The sequence below is a fragment of the Centrocercus urophasianus genome, unplaced genomic scaffold (assembly GCF_019232065.1).
Source record: "Centrocercus urophasianus isolate 14NV4802_14NV808 unplaced genomic scaffold, USGS_Curo_1.0 seq_15, whole genome shotgun sequence".
NCBI classification, from domain to species: Eukaryota; Metazoa; Chordata; class Aves; order Galliformes; family Phasianidae; genus Centrocercus; species Centrocercus urophasianus.
The window spans coordinates 18,871,346-18,883,964 of record NW_024884697.1 but is presented as its reverse complement, the minus strand read 5'-3'; the positions used below and the strand labels follow the sequence as shown (position 1 = coordinate 18,883,964).

The 12,619-nt window shown below is 38.4% G+C and overlaps 1 protein-coding gene across 4 annotated transcripts in view; it reads left to right on the top strand.

The window, feature by feature from the left end:
* Positions 1–12,619, top strand: part of PLXNB2 (plexin B2) — a 248,929-nt gene that overhangs the window by 212,035 nt on the left and 24,275 nt on the right. For all 4 annotated transcript variants that reach the window (XM_042815708.1, XM_042815709.1, XM_042815710.1 and 1 more), the window contains 8 exons: positions 2,921–3,057; positions 3,962–4,129; positions 5,067–5,175; positions 6,644–6,871; positions 7,340–7,516; positions 7,905–8,044; positions 9,205–9,305; positions 11,534–11,763. In XM_042815708.1, the coding sequence (XP_042671642.1) occupies positions 2,921–3,057; positions 3,962–4,129; positions 5,067–5,175; positions 6,644–6,871; positions 7,340–7,516; positions 7,905–8,044; positions 9,205–9,305; positions 11,534–11,763 (1,290 nt within the window). The remainder of the gene's footprint in view (positions 1–2,920; positions 3,058–3,961; positions 4,130–5,066; positions 5,176–6,643; positions 6,872–7,339; positions 7,517–7,904; positions 8,045–9,204; positions 9,306–11,533; positions 11,764–12,619) is intronic.

The following is a 12,619-nucleotide window of genomic DNA, read 5'->3' as shown; positions in this document are numbered from 1 at the left end:
TGCTGGCTACACATTGCAGCTGTGCTGTAGAAGTGGGGCAAGGCGTGGGTAACGTTCTCTTTTTTGGCGTTGCTGGGTTTTCACAAAATGATGCAGAATCACGGAATGGATGAGGTTGACGGGGATCTCTGGAAGCCAAACGGGGCGGCTCTTCCTCAAGCAGGGACGCCCAGAGCAGATTCCATTTGCCTCTTGAAAGTGTCCCTGGGCACCACTGCAAAAAGCTTGGATCCATCTCCTTTTAGCTCTTTAACTATTAGCAGAGCCAGAGTCTTTCTAATAAAAAAAGGAAATTGTGGAGAAAATGGAACAGGTACTTGTTTCACATCCGCATTCCTGTTGTTATTCATAGAGCTTTGTAGTTATTCATGTATTTAATTGTTATTTGCTGATTGTTAGCTACTGAACCAACTGTTGCACTGCCTATGTTATGGATCAGATACCCAACTGAGCTTCAGTGGTGTAGTTATTTATCTTTGTATAAAAGTTTGACAGATAGAGTTTAGAAAAAAGGCTACACAGTCTACATAGTTTTTTTCCTGAGGTTGAGGGGTAAAGAATTTGTCCACTAATTTTTCAGTAATTTTTGGGGAATGTTCTGGAAGCTGTACCTCCCACATCCATCTATCTGTTGGTGTGGATTTTTACTGGCTATAATGTACTAGTCCAATATACTTAACACTTTGTAGCAATCAAAACTTAATTTGAAGTTAATAAAAAGCATGGTTTTCTGTCTGTTAAGGTTAAATGTAAGGTGTTTGTAAGTTTTTATGAGCAACACATCTTCAGTTGTAGTATTTTTAATCAACAAAATTGAGTTTCAAAAAGCCACCAATGAGCTTTTTTGTGAAGAGCTGATCAAGACGTGTTAATTTAAGCTTCAGATGTGACTTTTAAAACTGGCCTACTCAAATCTTTTATTTACCCTTGTGTAATCTCAATTTAGGTTAAATCAGCAAGCAATTAAATCTGAAGAAGAGTATGCACAGAGAGGGCTGTATAGATCTAAGTAAGCAGTTTTAGTCAACTCTATTATGTTGAATCAATGTTCCCTTTTATTTAAACTATGCTTAAAAATTACTTTGAGTCAATTCCTTACATAAAATGTTGTAACTCAAGTGATGTATTAAATTAAAAAGAAATTAGAGGTTAGTTCATGAGAGCAGTCACGTGCTACATCATCGTACATCTTGAGGAGTGAAGGGTTTACAAACAGATTTCTCTTAGGGAAGAAAAGCAATTGACACCCAATTAGTGTTAAAGCATATTCCTAAAGCTCAATGACTTGAGAGCAAATTACAGTTGTCATTGTGGATTTGTGAAGTGTGCTGAACCATGATACATTCCTTCAGAGGGAAGTTGCTCAGACATGAAAGTATATAACAAGCACAGCAAGTACAAGTTCTCTATGTTTCTATAATATCAGTGCTTCAATAAAACAAATTTGTCAAGTAATCACAAGGTCAACTGAATGCATTTTTACAAATTCCTGCTATTTGTTAAATACCTATCAATGGCTTGCTGAGCTTTCAGCCAAACTCCAGTACATCATTCCCTCTTCTACCAGCCACTCACAAACCACTGTATTTGTAGCTGCAAGCTGACACAGAGATGGCAGACTTTTCGTGAGTAAAACATTGCAAGTGAAAGCTTTTTGCTATGTGACTAGACAGCAAAACTTTCTGAGCATTGCCTTTCCCCCTCTGAGCATGGCCAGTCCTCTGAGTGAGCATCTGCGCAATGTGATGGTGATCAGGTAAACCCTAATCAGAGAAGGAAGTCCTCAAATGTCTTTGCTCTTCCTTTGTTCATAGATTTATAGAATCATAGAATGTTTCATAGGAAAGTTTCAACTCCCCTCTGTGTGCAGGGTCGCCAACCATAACCATCTAGAATCAACTAGAATCATCTAGTTTGGAAAAGACCTTCAAGACCAGCAAGTCCAACCATCAGTGTGAGCTGCCAGGTCCCCTCACTGTTGACCATCATGGATATGCTGCACAGAGCACTGCCCTAAGGCTGGACTTCACCATCATCCACTCATTTTAGCAAGTTGGCAGGCAGCGCGTGCTGAAGCCAGGCTGAGGGATCTCAAGCCACTTACATGGCTTCACTCACACTCTTAATTCAGAGGTGTCCTGAATAGCAATGATTTCCTCAACTGGGAGCAGGGACTACTTAGGGATGAAGTAATTAAATTGCATTTCTCGTGAAAAGCCTTCACTGTTAATTTATAGTATTTGTCATATCTCTGGGAATGCAGTCACAGAAACAAAGAATGAATTGAGAAAAAAGGAGTGAACTTATTTGAGAAATTTTTATTTCTGAAAAATTTCATGACAATTTGAAGCTTGTTTCAACTGATCTTAAGAAATCCTTTTCGAGCTTTTAGGCGTATAAAGAAAAGTTTAGTATTTCCTAATTTTTTTTTCCTGTGAGCTCATTGGTAAAGAAGGAGACAATACTTTTTTACTGCAATGAAAAGTCCTACATAAATGGAATCTTAATGTTCTTTTTGTTTTTTTAGTATCAGTTCTATAAAACTTTTCTGTCTCATCTGTCACCGATGTGGAATGTAGGAAAGGGTAAGGACAAGGGGAAGGCAGATTCAGCCATAAGGAAGAGAGAATTATTAAATGTGAAATCAAGAAATTCAACACAAAACCCACACAGATTTAATGGCAATTAACTCTAAATATTGCAAATAGGAAATTTAAGTTCATATAAAGCCACGTTACTTCTTCCTTTGCTCACCATGAGTAATGATAGACTTTTATTTGAGAAGACTTGTCCTTCATTATTTTTATCTTCTTATTTTTCAGGTAATAATATTAAACTGCTATTATCTCCTATAATAGTAAATACTGATGTCAATTTTATTTTAATTTTCTGAAGTAGTTTGATCACTTTCTCCCTTCAGGACCCTCAGCCTACTGGAATAAGACCTCAAAGTGGTCCACAAGCAGGTGGAACCACACTTACCATCACTGGTATGAACCTGGCAACTGGTTCCAAGAAGGATGTTCGTGTTTATCTCGGTAGCCAGCCTTGCAATGTGTACGTACCCTGGGTAATGGAGAATACAGAGTTGTATCCTAACAAAGCACCAACCTTTTCTGGCCTTTAGAAATTACACAAATCTTTTGTCTATCTCTTAGAGGTAGTGACTCATGCTGTGCAGTGTGGTTCTGCACATAATGTTCAGACACAAACTCACTCAGAGGCTTCAGCTGGAATTGGTAGCTGCAAAAATCACCAAAGCTGAAGAACTCAGTTATGCAAAGAATTTTACAGTTTCAGCTCACTCTGATTGACTGGCTGCTCCATATCTGGCCATGCTCTCACTCAACATCTCCTCAGTGGTTCCATATACATATACACTTTTAATCCTGTTGTACCCCTTGTTCATAGAATCATAGAATCACGGAATCACAGAATCATAGAATCACCAAGGTTGGAAAAGACCTAAAACATCATCCAGTCCAACCATTCACCTATTTCCAACAGCTCCCACTAAACCATGTCCCTCAGCACAACATCCAGTCTTTCCTTGAACACCCCCAGGGTCAGTGACTCCACCACCTCCCTGGGCAGTCCATTCCAGTGCCTGACCACCCTTTCTGAAAAGTAATACTTCCTCATGTCCAGCCTGAATCTCCTCTGCCGTAGCTTGAAACCATTCTCTCTGGTCCTATCAATTATTAATTGCTGCCCTTCTCTCCCCCCCAGAAATGGAGTGAGATGAAATGTGCTGGCAGCACATTGTGTTTGTACAGTATTGCTTTTCATATCTGCTTAAAAACGCTAAATGATCTGGAGAAAATGTTACCTACTCATGTAATTTCCTAATGCTTAGCAAAAATAGAGTTTTTATTGTTGTTATTATGAAGTACTATAGTAAAGAATACAGATCACAGTAATATTAGTAACTAAAGATGTTTCCTTTTCTTCTGCAATCTAGCACTGAATTTGGAGATGAGATTGTTTGCGTTACAGGACGTAATAGCAAGGTTGAAACTGTTGGAGTCACAATGCGCTATGGGGAAACAAAAATTGATGTACCAGTGCAATTTTCATACAGTGAGAATCCCACTGTCACCAAGTTCAAGCCTGTAAATAGCTTCAGCAGGTAATGAAATATTTGTCATTACTTCATTTACAATTGTGTTAGAATATGTTGTAGCTTTTTCTCCATATAGAACTGTTTGAAATAAAAACTAGCATAGTCTCAAACTTATACGCTGACTGCTCTGCCTATTGGGCACAGTTGACAGAGAGAGGAATCAAGTAAAGTTTTTCTTTCAGGAAGAAGTGTAAGATCGTGATCTTAAAAATAGGATGATAAAAATAAAATCAGCCATGACTTCTCTTAGATAAACTGGTACCTTCCTCCATGTATAGGGAGCATTGCTTATGTAAAATTTGATGTGTTTTTCACACTTGCTTTTGATTTTTGTTTGGGTGGTTTGGAGGCCTCAGGGGTTCTTTGGTAGATCACTAGTGATTTACTCCAGGGTATTTAAAAGACTTGTTTTTTCCTCCTTATGAACTGAACCTTATTTCAATGGATTGCTCTGAGGATTGCTATCCTTCTCAATCTGTGTTACTGAGAAGACTTGAGTTCCCACCGGCCACCTGTATGCATTCTTTTTCTTATGTGAATACATTGTCTTGTAAAAAATATGTTGCAAATGAAAAGGAATAGGGAAGCCAGTTCCCTGCAGATCTGTGGAAAATACACTCACCTTTATCTCAGTGTGTGGTAGGTGGACGCATTTGAACAAAAACATTGCAGAAGTAAAGCACACAAAAATAGGCATCAGTGAAAAGCCAAAAAAGACAAATGACTTGCACTTTTCTATTCTGCTATTTGAAAATTACTTTTAAGTTGACATTGCTGTTTTTAAATGATGTTGCCATCAATAGCTTTAACAGAATTTTTTTGTGTAGAATATGTGCAATTACATAACTGTTCTCAGTGGAAGTAGTAATGCTGTAGGATAAAGCAATCTATAGCTGTAGTGTTTTGCCAATCACTTGACTTCTCTATTAATTTTGTCTTTCAGTGGAGGGAGAAATATTACAGTAACTGGAACTGGGTTTGAACTGATCCAGAGTTTCTCACTGATGGTACATGCAGAGCGTCCAGAAGCAGGCAAACTGAGCTCCAAAACGGTAATTTTCTTTTCCCCCCACAAGGCATCACACTGGATGCATAACACATAATCTATTTAAAAAAATGCATGAATTTGCCCACTTGAATTCATTGGGCTCGAGGTGGAGGGACGTTTGAACAGGCTTCTGGGTCTGTTCTGGATCTCAGTCTGAGAAAAGCCCACTCCCGCCATCTTCACTTACATTTACATGGATCTTATAATCTTTTGCTTTAAAATTATTTTCATTCAAAATGAATAAGGATATAAGAATTAAGCTTTGGATGGTAAACTGGATATATTACAAAACTTGAAAGTGGTGTAATTTGTCTTCGTCTTTCTCCTTCCTTGCAAACTTCAGCAATTTGCCTAAAAGTCCTACAGTATTGCATTCTTGGCTTGCGCAGTGAGTGCGCAACAAAAAAATCTTCTCTTTCTTTCTTCAAGCATATTCCACTTACAGCATGTTCCTAAAAAAAAAGACATGAGCAATAAATAAAGTTAAAAAAGAAAACAAACATCTTGCTTGTAATGTTAAGAACTGACATTATCTGTAGGTCTCAATTTCCCACTCTTCTCATGAAGATTGCAATTTAATACAAAGATTGAGAGCTTAGAAAACAATCTTCCAGTAAGAATGTGTTTTAAGGCTTTTTTTAAGGCTAGCTTTTCAATTTAAGACTGTAGTGTGGCTCAATTTCAAAAATAATTATAGAATTGCTAATCTGCATTTCTAGTGTTTTATGTGTGGTTCAACTTTTAGAGTATGCTAAAGCCAGCTGGCTTTTTAATCTTTTTTGATCTTTTGTTTTGCTTCATTTCTGTAGCAATATCAATATTTAGGGGAGAAGCTATCAAGTGGCATTTGATTTCTGTGAGAAACTAAGGTGTTAATAGAGGAAGTTCTGAGGGTTCTTGGCTGTGTGTGTTAGTGTTGTTGGCTGTGGTTTGTGTAATGGAATGGCTGCAGGAGTTTGTAGGATAAGAACATTTACATAACTGAGAGTGAGGTGAGGGGCAGATCAATGGAGTTGTTACCAATTAGTAACAATTAGTAAATTTTATTCAGAAATTCACTTTGTAATTGTCTTGAATTTCAGCAAGGTATTCTACTGTGTCAGTAAAAAGAACCTGAGACACTTTATGGTTCAGAAGATGATCTGGATTAAACTTCCCATGTAAACCTCTTAATCTTAGAGCAATTTACTGATATCAGCCCAGTTGTCCAGAGCCACAGAATTTGGAGGCAATGGAAAGTGAGCTGTGTTTTTTCTGGGGACAGCTGCTAGAATATAATGAATCAACAATTTGTTCCCGTCATTATTGCTTTTTCTTTTCTTTTTAGCAAGTACCATATACTGTGTTATTTTTTCTGTATGAAGAGGATACAACTCCAGTGTTTTCATTTCTGAAGTGTGAAGTTATCAACACTTATGTATAAGAACCAATCAAACTCTAATATGTTCATGTTCTTCTCTTGTTTCTTATAGTTTGTTGGAAACTGTGTTATGAGACTTAATGAAACCACAGTGGTTTTTTCTTCACTACCAATATTGGAAGATCCAGAAAACTATAACATTACCACTATTATTCTAATGGATCATTATCAGTTGGTTGTAAAAAATGAGAGCCATTCATTTACATATGTTGCAGACCCGACCTTTGAAAATTTCACAGATGGCATCAAGAAGCAAGTCAACAAACTTATAAATGCAAAGGTAAATTTATTAAGAGATTATTACTCACTTTGTCCTTGATACGTGTGTGAGATTTTTCCTTTCTTTCAAAAACCCTTAGCCTATAATGAACAGCTGTTTGGTATATTTCAAATTCTAGAATGCCTTACCCCTGCTAGATAATAAATATTGTCTCTCCTTTCCCTCCCCTGCCCTTCTCAGAGGCCTTTTTGCCATACTTTGGGTTTCCCCAGGACTCCACTACTGTTGAGTCTGGCCTTCGGAAATTTCTTCTCCCAGAGAGCTCTCAAGGACTGCAGGGAACTTTTCTTCTTGCATCAAGAAGAAAAGGAGAAGGAATTGTATGATTCCCCTCCACTCTGCTCTTCTGTACACTACAGTATGACTCACATCTGCTGCTCAAAATGATCCAAATAGAAATTATCAACTCGGGATTTCTCGTATCCCAAGACTTTGCCTTAATGACTTACTCTTTTATTTTCTGTCTAGGGCAGTAACCTGAACAAAGCCATGACCATTGACGAGGCCCAGGCTTTTGTAGGTGATGAGCCTTGCAACATAAAGACACTGACTGAAACAGACTTATATTGTGAGCCGCCTGAAGTACAGCCACAGCCAAAGAAAAGGCAGAAAAGGGATATGATCAATAACCTTCCAGAATTCATTGTAAGTTACCTTTTCAATATAATGTATACTGTAAAGAAACTCCTTGCAGTTCTTTCTTCCTCCAGTTTCTGCCTCTTGTCTAGAAGATGTCACATGTAAAGAGTGTTCCCAAGCTGCCGAGCTGAACGTTCTTCACACGGGATTGTAAAATTCTAGCTAGGCAAGCTGGGAATTTTTCTTCCTCTGCAAAGTAAAGTAGAATTATTTCATAGAATAAAGTGCTAGTGACCTAAATTTTGTATAAAATATTCAGAAATGTTTCTTTTGTTTGGCAAATTGATCTAGAAATTCACTTAGTGAGAATTACTAAGAATTTAGAGCACAATTGAAAAGTGAGCCACTGTCCATTTGCAGTTCTTGAGGCAAATGTCTGTGCTTACCTAATTAGGTGAAATTTGGACTCCGTGAATGGGTCCTTGGAAGAGTGGAATATGATACACGTGTGAGTGACATCCCACTGAATCTTATTTTGCCACTGGTACTTATTCCTATGATAGCAATCATCATCATTTCTATCATCTGTTACAGGTAAGAAGTTCCTTTAATTATGTCCTTTTGTTGTCCTGTGTCCTACAGTTTAGAAGGTAATACCTGATTGTTCTGAGCTCAACCAACAAAATATCAATTTTAAGAGCTATAGAGTTAAGAAAAGCAGTTAAGGCTGGAAATATGTCTGAGCACCACTTTATTCCTCTCATGCACACCAAATAATGTGTACGTGTTCAAGGCCAGGTTGGGTGGGGCCCTAGGCAGCCTGGTTTAGCATTAAACGTGGAGGTTGGTGGCCCTGCATGTGGCAAGGGGTTGAAGATTCATGATCCTTGAGGTCCCTTCCAACCCTGGCCATTCTGTGATTCTGTGATTCTGTGATTCTGTGTGTCAGTCAGCATGGTGTGTCCTTTAGACGTGAGCACAACAATTGGTCCCAGGTTTACCTAGTGCGCAACTGCGAAGTGGCACACATAACGTTCTTGAAATGGCTGCTAACGTCCCTCTCCTGAAGGATATAACCTATTCTGCATACATATTCATCCACATTTATGCTGCCTCAGTCAACACTGTAACTCCAAGCTGGGATGTATTTGGCTTAGTGGTCATTTTGGTCTTTCAAGCTGAGATAAGTTTTACCCACACACAAATTTCATTATTAAGTTCACACTTCACAGAGGGCCAGAACAATGTCTGTACTTCACTTGAGACCTACTTAGCATAATTTTGAGGTTAGTAATACACTGACCTCATGCACAGACCTTAAGAGTAGGTGGATTTCATTCCAATGGTGTGTATCAACAGAGCAGATGTTCTGTAGCCTCCTTGGTTCACTTCTTGTTGCATACCCTGGATGCCTCATAGCTAGTGTAGAACATACTGCAAGTAGTCTTTGTTTGGTGCATACAAATTAAGTTTCTGTACTGAATATATAGGATTTGTATGTATAAATATTTGTAGCTTAGTGCTTATTGGATTTCAAATGTCTGCCCCAGCACGCTTTCAAGTAGCATGTCTGTGGTGATGCCAGGGTGACTGGCACTAAATTTGAGCTACTGATGCTGTTCTCCATTTCTTCATCTGTCAGTAGTGTTCAAACAGAAATCTAAGCCAAAAACGGTCCTCCCGTCACCCCCTGTTGCAAACTATTTGATTTTACAATTTGTAACTTTCGTAAATCTTATTTTTATTCCATAAAGACGGAAGAGCCAGCAAGCAGAACGAGAGTATGAAAAAATTAAATCTCAACTTGAAGGCCTGGAGGAGAGTGTTAGAGACCGGTGCAAGAAGGAATTCACAGGTATGACAGATATTTGCACTGCTGTGAGTCCTCTTGAGCAATCAGAAGACCTGTGATGCTATGTTGCTAAAACTATCTCTTGAGAACAAATAATTCGAAGTAGGTCTTGGTAGTTTTGATTACAGGTATTGACACAGAGCAAACATTTTGCTATTATGTATAAAAATCATAAATTATGTAAAATACGGAGTTGAGGTTCTTAAAGGAAATGGACAGTTTTAGTCTAAAGGAAGCACAGTTTTCTATTACAAAATAAAAATAGTTGAGATAGGGGTTATTTGTAGTTATTTATGCACGTTCATAAATGTGAGTGGATTGACACAGAGGAAAGAGAGGTTCGCAGTAACTAACTGTCCACTTAGTATTTAGCACAAAGGCAATATATGCCAAGTATGTACATGAAAAATGATTTTCAGACCTGCAAAATGTATTTTCAGCAATCAGTCTGCAAAGGGATAATTGGTAAGCACGCAGGAAAGAAATAGTATGTTGTACAGTTTATCATGGCAAGACCCTATGCTTGATTTGAGAAGCTAGCTAATTGTTTTGTATAAATCTAGAAACATCATCCCAGGGAGGACAGCAGGAGGTGTGTAGGCTCAGCATTTCTAGACGTTGAACCACTCATTGCAATGCTTAAATTAAGCATCTGAATGCAAACATTGCAAATATTGGCCTAAATGATTACCATGAAATGTCACCTCATTAGCTAATTAGACTTGCTGTTGGGTCGTGTTGAAATAATCCCTACTAAAAAAGCCACAGGTTTTATTCTACAGAGAAATAGATTACTTCATGCTGACAGCAGCTAACAAGAAGGATTGAATTAAACACCAATTTCAGGTTAGAGTTTGAAACTAATGTTAGGAGTTTGGGTATCTCAGTGACTTCTGCCGTACTTGGAGCTTCTCTAAGTCTTGTTTTCCAGAAATGTTGGAGACTGAATGTTCTTTCCTTTCAACTTTCTTTCTCTGGAATGCTAACTCTTTCCATGTTCTAGACACAACCCAGAAACAAATCTTTGAATCAAAAACTGTTACTAGGGAAGCTTAATTTCAAACTGCATTTTGAAATGTGAAAGGTTTAATCAAAGTTAAGAGCGCTCTCTCCTACTGCCTCCTCAATGCAAAACCTCATACTCATTTCTGAAAGGAAAAGGTGCCTTTCTCTTGCTGACCCTCCCTGGAGGGTGCTGCAGACTCCTGGTGTTTGGTGGGTTGAAAGGTTTCCTCTCTGCTCCATTAAGCACAAATACTGAGGAAACAGAAAGCATCTGCAAGGAGCAATCCAGTTTCCAAACTGCATCCACCTTGGCTGACAGTAAAGTGAAACACTGAAGTCAAAACACGTTCTAGAGCCACAGTGTAAAGCTATAATGACAGCAGCATGAAATACAGACAGTCTGAAATATGTAGGACCAAGAATAGTCAACAAAAGAGCCATCAGGGAGGAAGTGCAAATACCAAAGAGCTGGAAACCACAAGACGCTTTCTCTCTTAGGGTTTGCTGACTGCTCTAAAATAAAAGGGTAAATGAATGCATATGAGCAATAAAATTGCAGAGACACAAGGTCACTGTATTAATTAACATGGTATTCTAGTCAATCAACAATACTGGGTAATTGGAAATCCTTCAGCTAAAATAGCTCTTCCGAAAGATGATTCCCTAGTTGTTGTCCTTTTAAGAAATTCAAAGTTTCTGAGTCCCACAGAAATATCTCCATCAATTTCAGCAAGATATTTAACCTTCTTCCTTCCTGCCATTCCCTTCCTCTCAATTAAATTAGTGTTCTTTATGTTTTAAACTGTACTTCTCCTGCATTGCTATGTGTTTTTAAAAATAACTTTCATTACTGCATGGATTCAGAGGAAATAGAACATACTTTGAAAAGCTGAAAAAACAGTATTGCTGTGTCAGTTTTTTGCTCTTTGCAGCAACCCCAGGTTCATATGTATGAACTCAGACATCCATTAAGACTGTCTTTCAATAGATGTAAACAAGGAAACCATCTGTGCTAGAGACAGATGCGCATGTCACCAGAGGATTAGCTGTGGTCATAGTTAACAGGATAATTGGCAAAAATAACAAGAGAAAATGTGAGTTGAGATAGAGTTTTCAGTGATGAGTTACTTCTTCTATGCTGTGTGGTACCCAAAGCGATTGTGCTACCAAAAAAAAGAAAAAAGATGCAGTTTTTTTTTTAAATCAACTGTTCAACTGTGTTCTAGATCTAATGATAGAGATGGAGGATCAGACAAATGATGTAAATGAAGCTGGAATCCCAGTACTGGACTACAAAACATACACGGACAGAGTCTTCTTCTTGCCCTCCAAAGATGGGGAGAAGGATGTGATGATTACAGGAAAGCTGGATATTCCAGAGGCTCGGCGGCAGACTGTGGAGCAGGCTCTGAACCAGTTCTCCAACCTCCTCAATAGCAAATCATTTCTCATTAATGTGAGTATTGAAGTAGATTCACTTTGTCTCTTAGCTTGGCATACCTTGGCATTCAACACAGTAGGTTTGCAAGTACAAGTGAAACGAAGTCCATAGAAATAAGCCATTTTCTTAAGATTCTGGTTCCATAGTAACCAAAGCCAAATCTGTGGCACTGCAGCCAGAACTTCCTGGAGTTACAGACAGGCATTTCTGTAGAACCAGCCATAGCATGTAGCATAGCCTTAGTCATCATTACAGCGGCTGCAGGAAAACAGATATTACCTGCTGTAAAAGCTGCTGTTACATGTTAGTGTATGTTTATCTTTTTAAGAAATGTGTCCAAGGGAATGGTGATTCCCTCTTGGTTCAGCTAGGTGCTGTGGTTACCAGTTACTCCTGGAAGCAGTCAGCTGGATTTTTCTCCCAGACAGTCCAAGACATAGGCTCCTCCAGAAACAAGTGCCCTATTCATAAAAATGATTGATGAGTACTCAGCTCCTCCAAAAAGATATCTAATTGCTCACACTCAAAAACTGAGCTGATTGTCAGACACCTAAATATAGATTTAGGCTCCTATCTACTTCTTATTCTTTAATGAGACTCCAGTGTCGAGCTAGTTAATGGTAACATTATAGTTTCTGGCAGAACAGAGTGCATTCCCAGGTGCACTTACTTAGATTAGTGGCTTTATAATATGATGTGAAAGGACTGGGAATTTGGGAAAGAGGAGAGTTGATTTTCCTTTTTAAAAAAATTGTCACAGAACACTTTATTGTTCTTTCTTTCTCTCTCCCTCTCTCCCTCCCTCCTTCCTTCCTTCCTTCCTTCCTTCCTTCCTTCCTTCCTTCCTTCCTTCATTCCTTCCTTCCTTCCT